Source organism: Thamnophis sirtalis, unplaced genomic scaffold (assembly GCF_051295495.1).
Source record: "Thamnophis sirtalis isolate CommonGarterSnake01/CBP01778 unplaced genomic scaffold, rThaSir2_p1.2 scaffold_9, whole genome shotgun sequence".
Classification (NCBI taxonomy): Eukaryota; Metazoa; Chordata; class Lepidosauria; order Squamata; family Natricidae; genus Thamnophis; species Thamnophis sirtalis.
In genome coordinates this window covers 24,902,283-24,919,800 of record NW_028261389.1, presented here as the reverse complement: position 1 = coordinate 24,919,800, position 17,518 = coordinate 24,902,283, and the positions used below count along the sequence as shown (strand labels likewise).

The window sequence follows — 17,518 nt, the reverse complement described above, 5'->3', positions numbered from 1 at the left end:
GGAACTGGAATTGACAGACAGGTCAGCCAAAATATTGTCCTGGAGTCATTTTTCCATTCAGACATATGGACAGATGGTGGTGATGGAAATGTTATTTGTAATTAAATGCCGTTGTACATCAGGATGAAAACAGGAAATGGTTCAGCTCAGTGGGTATCCTGCAATAAAATATTGGAGTTCAGAGTGCTGCTGTTTGTGATATTCCCATTTCATTTTTTCATTACTTTTTGTCTTCACAGTCACACCAGAACTTCTAAAGTATTCAGTTTTTATGGAGCTAAATTGAAGGAAGGGCAATGTATCTCCTTAGAGGTATTTTCTTTAGAATGTTTGGGGTTTTTTCCCAGGTTTTCCTCAGCTTACTGTTTTCTTTCTTTTGTTTTTGGATGGTGTACTTTTGGTTACACAGGATATGACACCGAAACAACTGAAATTGTTATAGAGCAACCTTCGCAGTCGTGGTATGCTTTGGAGGTGTTTGAGCCACAACTATCTGAAAATATTTGACAGAGTCATATTAATATGCTTGATGGAACTACATTGGGGAATTCTCTCTATAAGCTTTTGGAGAGTTAAAAAGAATACAGTAAAAAGTAATATTTTGCTGAATACTAGAGTTGAAAGAAAGGTGGCCAATTTTATATAACATATTAAGTTAAAATGTGCTGGATAGCTTGTAGTTCAGATTGTTAGGGAATCTAGCCAGTGTATCAACAGATGTAACAACCAGTTCTTTGAGCTCAGGCATGCGCAGTGCATTTGAAAACAGCTCAAAAACTTACCTTCTACTGCAGCCCCGGTGAGTAAAACAGCTGAGGCACGGCAATCCGCTCTGCCACGCCTATCAGCTGGGCTTCAAACAAAGGAAATATAGGTAAGTATAGCGCGTGGGGGGGGAGCAGGCGGGCCCACCTGATTGTCAAAACTACCAGTTCGCTCAAACCAGTCTGAACCAGCTGAATCCCACCCCTGAATCTAGCCATTGTTTAAGTATGTTGCATGAACCAGACCATGGATTAAATCATACAATAATTTGTTCAATTCAAGTTGCAGTGTCATCTTGGGTGTCTGAAAAAAAATTAAATAGAGTTGGACTTGATTTTTATATGAGTGGAGACTATGGGAAGTACCATGGCTGTCTGCTATACTAAGAATCTTTATTTTAAGCATGCTTGAAAAAGCCACAAAGGAAAAATTATTATTGCTGATTTCTGTGAAGTAATCAGGAGTTAAGCTAAAGTTAAAGGAGTTGTTATCTTATATGACTATAAATGTAATTGTCAAACTGAGTTCAGCATTAAGTGTGTTCAATAAACATGTCTATTTGGTGTAAGTCCAAGTTCTGGTGTAAATGTATAAACTACAGAATATGGCTTGTTTGTCTCAGCCATCACTTCCTCAATGGCCTTAGGCAACCATTCATCTCCCTCAGTTTATGTACAAACACACACAGCACAGAATGAAGCTACCATTGATTGAACCCAAGATCTTCTATACAAAAAACAAACTAATGGGTCACAATTCTGTTCCAGTACAAGTAATTTCTGTTGCTAAGTGTGACAAATTGCTACGTGAATTTTGCCCCATTTTATGACCTTTCTTGACACACTTGTTAGGCAAATCACAGTTATTAAGTGAATCTGCTTCCCTGTTGACTTTGCTTGTCAGAAGGTTGCAAAAGGGGATCACATGATCCTGGGACACTGCAACCGTCATAAATATGAGTCAGTTGCCAAGGGGCTGAATTTTGATCACATGACTAATGGTTGTAAGTGTGAAAAACAGTCAGCGGTTATTTTTTTTCAGTGCCGTTGTAACTTTGAACAATCACTAAATGAACTGCTGTAAGTTGAGGACTACCTGTATCCTTCCCACCTCAGGACTGGTGGCTTATATTGGAAAATTTCAGGAAAATCAGAACATCACGTCAAACAGTCCTTTTAAATAAACTGCAATTATTCTTATTGTTTCACAACTTAGGGTATCCTAGATTGTACGAAAAGACTGTATACTCAATCAATGTGATATATAGGAATTGTGCGAATTTTAAATCCAGCACATCAGGTGTCATCAGGTTGGAGGATATAAAAATAGTTCTTTTATATTTTTTTCCATTTTTGGAAAGAGATAAGAAATATTCTATGATGTACTTTTGCTATTGTTTCTTTAGGTAACTGTATTTTATGGGTTTCCATCACATTGACCATAAATTAGCTACATGAGATTTGTTCCCACAAAACATTAGGCTAAAATAAATTTGGCTTAGTTTGTAACGCTGTATACACAATGCCTATAATTCTGTAAAGAATGTTTATGATTTATGAAAATGAAGTTTCACATCTTTGTGCAAACTCAACAATTATAACATGAATAAAGCTCTTACATTGTAACCTTATGAAAGAGCAGGGGTGAAATCCAGCAGGTTCTGACAGGTTCTGGAGAACCGGTAGTGGAAATTTTGAGTAGTTTGGAGAACCGGCAAATGCCACCCCTGACTGGCCCCAGAGTGGGGTGGGAATGGAGATTTTGCAATATCTTTCCCCTGGAGTGGATGGGAATGGAGATTTTGCAATATCCTTCCTCTGCCACGCCCACCAAGCCACACCCACAGAACCTGTAGTAAAAAAATTTGAATTTCACCACTGTGAAGGAGACTTACTTAAGAGTCACTGACTTCCAAGCAATGGAAGGCTTACTTACAAGCAGCTGTTCATTATAGCCTGGTAGAAGTTGGGGAATTCTAGAAGTTAAAGTTCACTCATCTTAAAGTTATCAAGTTTGAAAAACAATGCTCTTGGTTTAGTGCATACTCAATTGGTATAATACATTTTTCCTGAAATGATTTCTTTTAAAAGATGGGGGAAATAAAAAACTCAAATGTTAAAATAATGCTTCACTTAGTAACAGGCCAAAACTCTAATGAACATTAAAAAACAGAATAAGGTCATGATCTATTATAATCAGTGATCAGAATGAAAAAAGGAAACCAATGTGCTAGGCTATGTTGACTGTGGTTGCCAGGATTGCTTACTTGTGGTTTACATAATTAATTCAATATTCTGGGTATGCAGAATATGATAAGTATAGGATTTATACATACACCAGGTTGAAATGTGCTTGATTGATACTGGTTCAGTCTGTCAAGCAAATCAAACTAATGTGGTTTTCTTGTTTGTGGATTAGAAAGTTGGGTGAACCCAGCAAATTTAACAACTACTAGCTGATAACCTGGCACTGCCTGGATATTTATTTATCCTGACCATCCTTCCATGAATGTCGCCGCAATTTCTAATGTTGGATTTTCCCCCTTACCAGAGGAAGACCCCTTGTGGAGTACTGTGAAGCAATTACCACGGCAACTCCACCATGCTGTACAGTAGAATCCATTTTACGTCAGTACAGTAGAAGCCATATTAAGGCACAACAGGCTGTATCTTAACAGACAACATACTCCAAGGGGTGTCTTACCACCACAGTATTTGTTTCCAGATAGTAAGTAATCTGTGTACCAAATTTGGCTGAAATTTCTTGAGGCATTCCAGTGTCATGCTGAAACACACACACACACACACAAACACACACACACACACACACACAGCCATTTATAGATAGATTATTTTGGTTTAACTTTTTGATGGATAACCTTCTCAGTTTTGCTGTCTTGAAAGTCTCCAGTTAATTCTCAATCCAGCTGTAGTACAAATTTTGCTCCCTCCCTCTCTTAAACTATCTAGGAATATTCCACTCGACTATGAAGTATTTTGTTGTTCTATGTCTTCGCTACAGAAGCTACTGAACTTATTCCAGAAATGAAATTCTGCTTCTACTTTGCTATTTTTCAGATAATCTCTCCAGTCATCAGTTTATACAAGACAGACGTTCATATGATGTTGTCAGGGTTTCAAGGTTATTGTCCTAATATTCTATTAAGTCCTATTCCACAATATTCTCATTGCCAGCAACTCACTGATAACATAAAATAGAGTTGAGGGAACAAAGCACAATTTACTGATGATGCTGTTTTTGTTAACTATATTGTCAAGGTCCAGGTCATTTTTTAAATCATTTAAAAATGTATTAAAATGTTTATCACAAGTTTGGACAGAGTAGCCTTCTAATATATATCCATTAGGATATATAAGGTGCCAACTAGACATATCTGCAACCAAGTTTGAATAGCACACCAAGTCATGACCTGGTGACAAAACCAGTTTTCTGGATTTATACCCTATGCTATGTATACGTCACAGTGGCATTCAGACAATATCAAATAAGTCTTAAGGTTATATATGAATGTCAACTTGCGTCAGCAGAGCCAAACAAATTACAGTTTGTGACTATGAGTCACACAAAATCGTCAGTCACATGCTAACTCTTTCCTTCCTTTGCAAATGTTGCTTGTGAAAATGGCCACTTTATCTATAAAACAAAGTTATGATATACCATATAAAAACAGCACCAGGAATAACCATTTACTAAATTCTTAGGTAAAAGAAGTTACTGATGTTAACGAAATACGTATACATATGTTTTGTTAACAGCCAAATTCTTTTATCAGATTGTGCTCATTCTTTTCACTACTTGGTGTTTGTTGCTTATAAATGTGAGATAATGAAAGTTTTTGTATTTTATTAGATATATGGCTGCCGGTGCTGCTGTAACAAATTTGAGCAGATAATAATAATTAAATATCCTATAAAACAGGCCCCAAACAACCAAAAGAAGATATCCCCAAATTTACGAGAACAATTGGGCCCAAAATTTCTGCTTCCAAATATGGCAGTTGTTAAGTGAGTTGGATGGTCACTAAATGAACTGTTGTAAGTCAGAGGCTATCTGTATGACCAATTCTGATCATCAAAGTAAAAGCAGTGCAATAAACGAAGACTACCCCAGCTAACTTCCAACCTCCATGCCCTGGGAGCACATCCAGGTCTTTAAGGCGTAATGATAGGCCAGTAAAGTTGGGTTATGACTCTTCATTCAATGTAATTCATTATCGTGCACACATTTTGCTCCTGCTTCTTTACCTCTTTAATTGTGTTCTCTAACATCTGTTCAAGTAAGTTTCATCACTATCAAACATTATTTGTATTACTATTTGTTAGTAATTTAATTGCAAGGATTTAAATGCTCAAATCAAAAAAAAGTAGTAGCAAAAATACTCATTATCTATATTAAGATGAAAAAGAAGTGATTTCTAAAACATTGGGATTCAAAACTCATACAATCTGTGATGCAAGCTATAAAAATGCCACATTTTGAAATTATCCCAATTTGTTAGGAGTTGTCAGTGGTTTTATCAGGGGATGTGGTAGTGCATTGGGCTTAATGATGCTGGAACTGCGGGTCAGAAATGGTGAGTGAGCTCCCATTGCTTGATCCTTAACTCCTGCCCACCCAGCAGTTTGAAAGCTTGCAATATTGCAAGTAGGTAAATGGGTACCATTTCAGAGGGAAAAACCTTGCTCCATTTGTGTATGAGGAGAGCAGAAGCCGGCACTGGACCTGGATGGACTTGAGGCAATGCAACACAAAATGAAGTGAGGTGAGACTGGCGGAGGTGCCTGGAAAAACCAGCAACCCAGGAATACTTGCTCATTGGTGTAAAGCTAGTTTGACCCCTGCGGTGCACCAAGGATAGGTGTACAAGTGCCGAACAGAATGAACTAGCAACCTAGGCTGTCTGGACTGCATTGCATTTAGCATGGGTAGATTTCCTTGGCATTGCTTGCTATACACTAAATTAATAAGTGGTTTCACTAATATCGAATCTGTATTGGTTTCTCCCATTAATACAGTTGGGAAAGCTAAAGGAATACAATCAGGTTCACCCATTCCATTAAACCATATTTAGTCTAAACATGGTTTATTAAATCAACGCGTGCAAAAGCACAAACGTTTGTTTACAAACAACATGAGCTGTACATTAAGCCAAAACCAAACAAGTGACTATATGAAGTAGTTTGATGTATGATTTCATAAATATATAGTTATGAGATCTCTGTCCATATGAATTATGGATTGCCTTCCTTGTTCAATATGAACAATGCCTGATACCCTTAAGGAATCGAGTATTAGCCATTCTTGATTGCTAAGGACAATACTTCTAACATTCCAAAAGTTTTCTTTCAAATCTGAAGCTGCATCCTAAATACTGAATCAGCTGTAAACCCATAGATTTTTACAACATATCACTTGAGCTGTCCATAATAAAACGAATGGACCCTAAACTTACACTTGTCCTGTAAAGATCAAATGGAAGTGAACTTAATTCAGAACAATAACATCAACAGCAACATTTTTATATTTAATATGTGTCGATTGCCCTTTCACCTTAAGGCTTCTCTTAAACACAATCCCCAAGCCAATCCAGTGCAACATTATGTTTTCACATTATCTAAACAGAAACCTCTGAGTCTTTAAACAGAATATGAGCACATTATCAATTAAAACTGGAGAGGCATGCCACACAACTCTGACAAAGAAAAGCACACAGCAAATTAGTGTTTAGAAAAGAAGAAAGTTTGCTCAAGTATCAGATAAATTCTACAAGATGACAGCCTGAGTGTCTATTTTGCTTTGTATCAACTTGTCCTCCTTTTCAAGTTCTTTCAATGTTATCTGGCAGACTCTCAGCCAGCACTACAAGAAATCAAGATACCTCCATCAAAGGAATTTTGAAACATAACCTGTGAGCCATGAGAAGGCAGGAAGGCAGGAAGAAAGAAAGGAAGGAAGGAAGGAAGGAAGGAAGGAAGGAAGGAAGGAAGGAAGGAGCTCCAGTTACAATTTGGCAGTGGTGAATCTTGTGCTTTGAAATGGCTAAGAGAAAGATGGAGTCTGCTTTCTCCAAAGCTTTTTTAGACAGCATTCTTAATGAGTGATTAAGAATTGTTTGTTGAGCACTGCTTCAGCAGGGTTTCTTCTCTTCTCTTTTGGACGGTTTCATTTCACAGCCAATGGAGGGGCCTTTGGTATTGTCTGAGGAGGGAGGGAAGCGTGCACTTCATTGGATCTTTGCTCCTTTGCCTCCCTCCTTCCTCCTTTGTTGTATGTTCACAGTCACTCTTCGGGTGCCCCCTGCTTCCAATCCCTGTTTAAAGCAGAACTGCAAACTCATAATATTTTGCCTTCTTCCCTCCCATAATTACAAGCAGCTGTTTCCCTCTACAATACCACCCCCTCCCCAAATCCGACTCTCAGCAATCACCATGGAGATGTCACTAGAAGGAGCAAGGCTGTGGCTATGGAAACCTGCTAGTACTTACTCTTCCTTGTAAAGTTTTATCTGCATGTGAGGGAATGTGAAGGAGCAATAAACACAGGGACTACAGGATATATGTAAGATTTAGTGATAATATTTTGCTTTGTATAGAAGGGACTTGGGAATTTATATGTATATTGCACATATACACTGTATGTATGCATATGTATATATACACCTGCATTTTTTTTTACATCTATGTATATGAGAGCCATTTTTGTGTATTGGTTAAGATATCAGGCTAATAGTTCTTGCACCACCATAGACATGAAGCCACTTGAGTGACATTGCCAGGAGTCAACATTGATTGAAAGATGTGTGTGTTTGTCCGTGTGCGTGCGTGTTTGTGTGTGTGTGTGTGTGTGTGAGAGAGAGAGAGAGAGAGAGAGAGAGAGAGAGAGAGATGATATTTAGATATTTAGATATTTAGATATTTAGATATTTAGATATTTAGATATTTAGATATTTAGATATTTAGATATTTAGATATTTAGATATTTAGATATTTAGATATTTAGATATTTAGATATTTAGATATTTAGATATTTAGATATTTAGATATTTAGATATTTAGATATTTAGATATTTAGATATTTAGATATTTAGATATTTAGATATTTAGACAGACAGACAGACAGATGGACAGACGGACAGATAAAAATAGTACCAGAGCCACTTAGATTTTAAAATATGAAACTTTGTTTCTGGCAGAGTCAAACACTACAACAAATATTGATTGGTTGTAGTCCTTGTACAAAGTCATTGTTTTAGTACATAATATTTTGTGGGCTAAGATACATTGACTTGGTTCACTCACTGAATTAAACCAAAAACGTTCTTTTCCGTCTCCAGTAACTGAATGTATACAGTTTTAAAACTAATCAAACAATGCTACAACTTCACTATGTGTCAACCCAGACATTGTGACACACATTCTTTTGGTGCAGAATTGTAGATCCTTTACTGATTCAAAATTATTTATATGACATTTTACGTTTGTCTGTTACTTTATTTTTTACATTTCTTGTGTGAAATTCAAAAAGTTAATGTTAAAGGCCATTTGTAGTAGTAACTTGGTGTATGACTAGCCACTCCCTCTGTCTCATATGCAAATCCCCAAATACCAATATCAAGTCAAGTCAAATCAATGTTTATTACAGTCAAAGACCAGAGCAAGTTAAAAACAGTCAAGGAAATCCAGTTAATACCAATATCAGTTGAACCTGTCTCCAAGCAATCCTATATAAGTAAAATTCTTATTTCAGTGAAGTCTAACAGTTATGATGGACCACAATATTGCTATGTCATACTAAGTTTAGTATCAGCCCAATTAATTTCAACATGGAATCTAATATGCCAGAATATTAATAGGAATGAGAATGCAAATGAAAAACCACATTTTGAACTGAACGAAATCTTAATATGTTTACTATTGCAAACAATATTTCTTTCAGTTTTAAAAGCCTTTTCACATCCAGGCAACCATACAAAGAATGTAAAACGCTTTCTTTTTGCTAGTACAGGTCCCCTCCCCCCAACCTTGGCAATTTTAAGATGCTGGCTGAGGAATTCTGGGAGTTGAAGTCCACACAGAGTAAACTCGCTGAGACTGAGAAACATTGAACAAGCAAAGATACATATTAAGTAATTAAAAAGTGAGGCAGATTAATCCACTCAAGCAAACATTAGCACTGCTTCCTTAAGAGATGAAAAGCAATTCATATCTAAAATTAATGGCAGTGGTAACCAAATTAATAGTGCATTTTCACATTGAGACTATGCAGTACTTAGGAAGAAATTTAGAAAAAAAAAGTTCTTCAGAGCAATTCATTAAAGCAGTTGCATCTTTACCAGGCCTGGATTGCCAGTTAGCAATCTGCAGCAACCATGTGATTCTCACATAAGGGGAAAACATAGCTACTTTAAAGAGCTACAGGCAGGTACATTTGTGCCCATATACACCTGAAACACTTCTTTGAAATCAGATCCGAAACACTGCCCAAACCCTATTTGCCATCCCTCTGTATATTATGTGGTAGAATGAGATGATAGAACTTGAAAGGTATCTCTTCAAGCAGCATTAAACAAATGATTTTGATACATAAAAAGCACCCTATAAATACTATACTGTACATTGATGAGAAGGCAATGTTACATCTTTTCCCCAATTTAGCAGTTAATTACACAAAGTTGGCACATTTTACAAATTACACATTTTTTGCATATGATTAGTTACATGCCCCCAAAAATTGTTCATATACAAGGACTTTGAAATTATGGCTATCATACTTATAGCTCCTAGTGTTGTGGCCTCAAATTCTATCAACTCAAAATCCCATCTTATTCCAAGGTAAAGGTTCCCCTCACACATATGTGCTAGTTGTTCCCGGCTCTAGGGGGCAGTGCTCATCTCCATTTCAAAGCCGAAGAACCAGTGCTTCTGAAAATGTCTCCATGGTCATGTGGCTGGAATGACTAAATGCAAAAGGCGCATGGAATGCTGCTACCTTCCCACCAAAGGTGTTTCCTATTTTTCTACTTGCATTTTTACATGCTTTCGAACTGCTAGGTTAGCAGAAGCTGGGATAAGTAATGGGAGCTCACTCCATTACGTGGTGCTAGGAATTCAAACCATCGAACTGCCAACCTTTCTGATCGACAAACTCAAAATAATGTGACTTTACTGTATTTTTGTGTACAGTACAAGAGTAACACCATTGCATACAATAAATTGTTGAAATTGTATAACTGTTTCTCCAAGACAAAGTAAATTGTAAATTAATTTTATCATAAGGATTATAATATTGACATACTAAGGTAATTATAAAGTTTGCAAGCTATTTATAATATTTATAATGTAATTATAAATAAAGGTAGCAACATTCTCAAGCTCAGCTTGTCTTTAGTTGACTCTATTATCATTATTTTTTAATATAAAGGTGACATGACGCATACCACTGCAGTCCTCCAAGTTGCTATTGACTTCTCAGTTAAATCCAGGTGGTCTCATCCCAATATTAACCAGGTTTGATTCTGCTTTAGTAAGCCAGATGCTGCCCCTTCTGAGACTATTTATATAGTTTACACTTTTCACTTTTAATTCATTCTGATACCAAAATCACATTGATTCTAAATACCACTTTAGTTTTCAAAAAGCTGTTTTAACTGAACCAGACCATCAAGGCATTTTTCATTTCAGTTTTGTCTTGAACAACAACAAAAACAACAATAGCAACAATGTTGGCCATTTTTCACCCTAGCATTGACAACAAATAAATATTCATGATGCAAGTGAGTCACAAAAAACTCAAACCTAGCCACACCATGTATGCCTAACCCCAAATATCCCACTTCTGTCGATTCTTGCTGGTAAGAATGCAGTCATGATCAATTACAGATAGTCCTCAATTTATAGCTTGGGATTATCATCATTAAGTTGGGGCATCACATGACTAGATCTGATTTTTTTTGACATTTTTTCCAGCAGTCATTAACTGAGTCCCTTTTCCCTGATGGGTGGTTTTTTTTACTGGAAATCTAAAACAAATGCCAGAAACCTGAAGAACTTTGAATGGTCATTAAGAGACAGGTTGCAAGTCAAGAACTACCTATAAATTAACAACATACTGCTATTTCCTACACTCAAAACCAGTTGCTGGGGAGGCCACTGCTTCATTCCACCCAACCGAAGATGAAAAACCTCTGTGAGGAACAAAATCTCTATTGCCTATTGTGAAAAGGGATTCAGGATTGCTCATGATTTATGAGTCAGATGCTTCTCTCAATTATATCTTATTTGCTTCTCCCTCTACTCTTTGGTACCCAGGCAGTTAAATTTGTCCAAGGCAAGTAATAACTTCACACACAAAAAAGAGTAAATGCCTCAGAGTGAAAGAAAGCAAAGAACATTGTGATCCCTTCCTCCCTCCCACTTCTTTTGATAGCACTACTAGACAAGAATTTATATCCCTCCTTCCCCAACACATAGTCCTGGAGTCCTACTGAGGGTATTTGAAGGTAGCAAAATGAATGGGAAACTTTCAGTGTGATTTAGGGGAACCCGTACAAATAAGGACCTTCTCTTCAGTGAGATTGGTGAAAAACCACCATCCTGTCTTCAAGCTAACAGTAAACCTTATATGATTTACTAACTGCACTTTATCCATTCCTTCATTCTCCCTTCTGTCTGCAGGAGCTCTGTGGTACCCAAATGTATTTGCATGATGCCAAATGCTATCTGAGCCAAAGCAGAATTTGTGATCAATATTACCTCTCGTGGTGTTATTATATGCATTCAACTGCAGCTTCTTTAATCCCAGGCCTTCCCTTTTAATGGATCTTAATCTTGTTAAACTTTAACTTATTGTTAAAATAACCCATCTCTTTATTTAATGATCTGAAATCAGAAGACAACAAAGATCCAATTTTGCACGCATGTCTGTAAATTCAGCAGTTTTATATACATAGAATTCAACAGCCAGATATGTATTTCACCTACAACTAATATCCTGCAGAATAGAAGATAATGGAAAAAGATTGTCTGTGCTACTATCTTATTGAATGATTCAAACATCTCACAGATTAGAAATGTTCACTATTTTTTTCTTAGATGAAATTGAAAATTTTATTACTGGTCAGCAAGGAATGAGCAAATGAAAAATTGTGATTTTTAAAAAGCACAATTTGGATAACCTTGCTTTAACGGACTATGGCACTGTTGGGGTGGGCGGGGGAGATGCACCCAAATATGATCTTCATGGAAACGGTTGAGAAAAAGTTGTAGAAACAGCTTTTGTTGCCCAGCTTGCAAACATTTAAACAAAACCCTTCCGAGTTGCCCATTCTTGCTTATCTGTTAAGCCTAAACTTTTGTAATTGCCAAGACACATTTATAAATTACAAGAAAGCATGACTGGTGAATAAATGGCATAGTGGATGAAGTGTCTTCCCATGTTGGAAAGTCTCACTGGTTTCTCATATCCTCTGTTTCATTCACTAAGTATCGAACTGTTGAATAGTTATTTATAGATAGCACTTCTGGAATTCCTGATCTCCTATCCACCAGACAAACACCCCATATTTTCTTTTCCTTCAATCTTTCTAAAACAGCCTCTGCAGTGCTTAATGGGGAAGAATCCCCTCAAATATCAACAAAAACACAGATATTCCTAGAGGTGTCAGTGCAGGAATTGGCAACAATAAAAATAAAATATGAAATTATGAACTTTTTTTTTTTTTTTAATGACAGAGCCTGCAATAAACAGACATGAAACATGAAAGGTAGGTGTAAAATGAGAGTAGGTCTAGAATGTGAGAAAACAGCCTTTGGATGGCCATCCTGGACTGGGGAGCTACTTAGGACCTGTTGTAATGAGTATGCCTTCCTCTTTAGGGAAATGTTCACACATTTTGGATGATAAATAACCCTCTCACATACCGATCACTTTCCATTTCTCCCATTATCCAATTACCATGAAGAGGATCCAAGGGATGTGTTTCCAAATTGGATGGCAATGCCTTCATTTAATTCTCATTGAAAAGGACAGTCAATAACCATCCCTGCTAAAGTAGCTGAGTTCTGCAAGCATCTTCCCTTAGCAAGAGCAATGGGGGGAGGGGCTTGGGAGAGAACAAGGAAAAGAAAAGGGGTCAGCAGCTGAAAAAAATGAAATGGCTAACCTTGGTTCACCAAACTCTAATCCAGTGTGTATTAAGGCGGCGGCAGCAGCAACTAGTGGCTTTAAAATTTTCATCCCAGGGCTCAAAAAACTAAAGTGTCACTTGGACAGGATTTAGGGATAGTCCCTGTGCAAAAGAAAATTAACAGGTCTCCTAAGGACAGGATTCCTGGTGCTTTACTATATTTTGAAGGAAACCAATTCCCTCTAAAGCATTGAGGGGTGTTTATAAGATTCATTTCAGATCTGAACATTGCCTAATTCTATTCCTATTGGAGACCCTAGCCGCATCTGTTTAGGCATTACATTTTATCACATACATGTATTAAGATATTTGCCTTGACTTCTACATCACACATCCTAGAGCATGAAAAATGGTTTCTAACAAATCGCTGTCTTGAAGTGGGGAGGTGTAAAGAAAAGGAAAGTTCTATCACTTTTCCTGGGCTTCTGGATTCTGAGAACAGACTCTGGAATTATCCCAAATCAGGACCTCCAGGCTGGCTGCTTCTATCAATTTGGCCACTTCTCAGTTTCAATTAATTCCTTAATTAATCTTGTCCCTGTTTAACAGAATGGGCTTTCTTTTTCTTTCACAATTTCTTTGGGAGAGATTGAATTTAGGGATCTGCTTAGCTATCCGAATTAAGTTTCCTGCCTACGATCATTTCATATTTACAAAATAAAATAAAAATTTAAGCACACACACACCTGTTAACAACCTATTTTCCCTTAATGTGATACATTGTATGCATTTTCATTCTACATTCAGATGTTAAGTGTTGAATGTATCATATACCAAAGGAAATTTGTGCTTTACCTGAACTGGGCAAATAGTCTTTATCGATCAACCTGTTGAATGGGTTTAAATTCATTTAGCGACATTTGATGGAATCAACATTGTTTGAGATATATACTGAAATCAGGAAGAGATTAGAGTTTGCTCAAAACGGCTCAACCACAATTATTGTTAATTATACAGGCGTGTGATTACTATTAATTTAACCATTCCTTGCTCGGTTATAACTGCTCTAGAGATAATACTTGATACAAACTAGATATAAGCAAAACTGCAATTAAGCCTCCAGATTCCAATTGATTTCCCCAAAGAGCGATAGAAAGGCACGTATAGGTTGGAGAAGGGATGTGAAGGATCAGGAAGAAAAAATTAAAATGAGCTGCCTTCCCAGACCCCCCCCCCGACCCCCTCCCTCGATGAATCTATATTTCTCCGCCGACGCAAAAGGATTCTTTACATAACAACTGAAACTCCGAAGAAAGCCTAATTGGATTAAGTCCTCTGAAAAGGAGGCGAAAGTTCCTGAATGGGGCAAAGCCAAAAGCTCCACTTTCCATGCCATCTGTTGAGCAAGGTCGGGAAAGTGATTCCTGATTAATATTATCTTAATCAATCCCGCTGCCAGCTAGTCGCGGGAACGTCGCGCTCTTGGCCCGGCGAGCCAAGCGTCCCGTTTGCCCGGTTAAGGAAGAGGCTGGAAGGCGGCTAGGCGTGGGCTCCCCCAACGCGGGAGGAATCGGCCAGAGATCGGGTTGGAGGTTCAAGGATCTCCAACATGTATAGCTATTGATCACTTCTAAGGCGCTGGGGGGTTTATTCCACTTTTTTTTTGGGGGGGGGGGGTTACAGCAAAAAGCCTGGTCCCCCGCTTGCCGGTGGAGGCACCCGATCCTTCTGCCCAGACGGTGCGAGCTTCTACCCCTCCGTCACCAAGACCCCTCTAGATAAGTTTTTACCACGCTCCCATCGCCCCTTTTCCTGAACATCGCACTGGTCCAACGTTGGCTCGGTTCGCTCTATTGATCGCAGCTAAAGAATCCTAACAAAAGTTTCAATTTTACACGGGGGGTGAGGGTGGGGTCCTAAAGCCATGGCTGTCCCCTTTCCCCCGTTTTAGTTTTCAAAATTTAAATGTCGATAGGTAACCTCTCTGCCCACGTTGGGAGTTTCGGATTCTCTAGTTCGTGGGACACTTTTATTCGTTTTGATTTTGAGTTTCATTATTTTGGCATTCCTTCCCGTTGGCCAGATCCTAACGACAACCGGCCGGTCCCCACACCCACACAAAATTGAAATATTTTTTTTTGTAAATCTTCCTCATCGAGATGTCCAGGGCGCCATTCGGCTTTTAAAAATAATAATAATAATAATGGCATTCTCCCCCCCCAAAACCCCCAACCCCGGCCGCTGTTGTGTTGAGGGGGGGAGGTTTTCCCCCAAAATAGAGAGCGACAGCAACAGCGCTGAAACTTCCACCCTAAAATCTCTGGGTGGAGAGTAGGAAGAAACTTCTGAAGACTTTGAGGTAAATGGCCGGGGTCCGATCCTTCAGCCAGGATCCCTTGATCTCCCTTGTTTTGGCTTCCTATGGATTCCCAAGCACGTTTTTAGATAACTATTCAACTATAGCCAGCTCTTCCCCTCCCTCCCCCCGCCCCTATAGGTTTCTCAACAGGCCCATTTAGATCTAGCTTTCAAATTTCAGTGCAATTGAGGCGCTATAATCCCCCAAATAATCCCTTCTTGTAGAACTTTCCCCACTGATTTTTCATGCGATAGGAACGAGAAGTCGACAAACCCAAGAAAAACAACTGTCTACGATTGAATAAATCTAAAATAAATAGAGGGGAAAGTTGCCATCCGTCTCCAGAGATAAAGCCCCTTCCACCACCACCCTTCCGCCTCTGCTCAGCACCTGCTGAGATTTTACAGCCCCTGCGCCTAGAGAGTCCTATCCAGCGCCTCGTGCAAGCTAACCGCCCACCCAGACTTCATCTGGGGTATCCCTGGGGGAACAAAGCAACAGTCACTTCTTGCCGCTTCACTGGTGCCTCCAACCAGAGAGCCTCCAGATTTAAGGACTAGATTGCCCCTGAGTAGCCAGGGAGAGGTTAAAGCAACCTGAACAGATCTGGAGTGAGCAGAGGATCTAATAAGGAAAGGCTGGGGTGATTATTTTTTGGGGGGGAGGGGGATTCATAAATCCACGAATGGGAAAAGAGGGAGATTAAAGCTGATATTTTAAACTGATTTAAGGGCTGTAACAATTAATAGGACTAATTCCAATACAGAGTTTTCATTGGAGATAATGGGAGTTGCTACATAACTGTCCAGTATTCCAATATAGGCCTATGGATCCTAAGTAAAGATTTGTCCTAAGAATTAACTAGCTCTCCTCCTCTCCTCCTCCTCCTCCTCCTCCTCCTCCTCCAGAGTATCAAAATATGGCAAAGCCTTTCCAGCCACATAATCCGAAGTATTTCTATGGCTCCCCCCCCTTTTCCCACCTGGGCCCCTCAACTACTAAGCCAGGCAAAGGTCAAGTCTCCAAAGTCTCCCTGGAATTGCAAGAGAACCTCAGACAGAGGTCATCTGCCACCCCCACCCCCAAATCTCTCTGTCTCTCCTTGTGGTTAGTTCCATTCTGGTGGCCCCCCAAAGTCAACTCCATCCTAGAATATTCCCTTTTAAAGCGCCTGGGCTGCTAGAAGCCTGCAACGAGAGTTTTTGAGGAGGGGGGGGTAGGTGGCCCCGATCCTTCCCAACCAGGCTTGGAGAGGGAGGCAAAAAGCCTGGGGCCCATCCTGTGGGGCCTCAGTCTCCTCCAAGCCTCCCGAGATCCAAGGCGAGGCGAGCCGCCTGGATCCAAGGAAAGGAAGGGAAGGCTGACAGGTCGCACCAAATGTCCTCTCCGTTCCCCGGCTACTTTCTTCCCCAGCTCTGGGCTGTTGTGGGCCGCCCCGACGGCTTGGACTGACCTGTGGAATCCATGTCAGGTTCCTGCAGCAACCCACAATGCATGCTGATCCCATGGACAGTACAGGAGCCCCAACGTCCGAGGTGCGTTTTGGGGAGTTCCCCTTGGCTCCGAGGGACAGGAGAGAGCGAGGGGGAGGAAGGGTGTGTGTGAGAGAGGGGGGGAAGAGATGGGGAGGCCAAAAGGGGAGGGGGAGAGAGGGTGGGGGGGAGAAAGAGAGAGAGAGAGAGAGAGAGACACCCTCAGTAAATCCAGCAGGGCAACGTCGGAGCCGTCAAAATGTTTGCGGATGTTTCATGGGAAAAAGCGTGATTTTATAGGAGCCCTGATGGGAGAAATGTCATTGATAGGCCGGCCAGCCTGATGAATGGCTGCTAGTCAGATGGGGATGTGGCAAGGCTCAATGTGAACCCCATTGTGCCACTGTTTTGAATAAGAAAAGAGCTCCTCCGGCAAAGGGGGGGGGAGGAGACTTCGGAGCTCTTCGGCGAGTGAGCCCCACACTTCTTTCGGCAGCCTCCCCCTCCCCGCTCGCCCTTCGGGAAGGCTGGTCTTGAGGAAAGTTCCACGCACAGCCGGACCCCCTTCGCCCCATTACCCTCCCACCCCTCCACCCACCCCTCCCCACGTTGGGCTCAGGACAGCCTGGGATCGACCCGGACTTCGCCCTCCTGCTCCGGCCCGACTGCCCCCCGCCCCTCCCCCTTCTTCTGGGAGTTTGCTCTGAGGGAAAGAGCCTCTGGCCGCCTCCCCCTCCCTCCCTCCCCTCCTCTCGCTGGGTGTTCCGGGGGCTTCAC

General features: G+C 40.0%; 1 protein-coding gene across 5 annotated transcripts in view; it reads right to left on the bottom strand.

Annotated features, from left to right (window-relative positions):
* The window catches only part of RFX4 (regulatory factor X4), an 83,452-nt gene extending 66,621 nt beyond the window's left edge, over nt 1-16,831 (bottom strand). For all 5 annotated transcript variants that reach the window (XM_087723098.1, XM_087723093.1, XM_087723095.1 and 2 more), the window contains exon 1: nt 16,723-16,831. Coding sequence is in view for 4 of the 5 variants with exons in the window: in XM_087723093.1 (XP_087579219.1) it covers nt 16,723-16,765 (43 nt within the window). In the remaining variant the exon portion in view is untranslated. The remainder of the gene's footprint in view (nt 1-16,722) is intronic.
* Nucleotides 16,832-17,518: the final 687 nt, after the last annotated feature.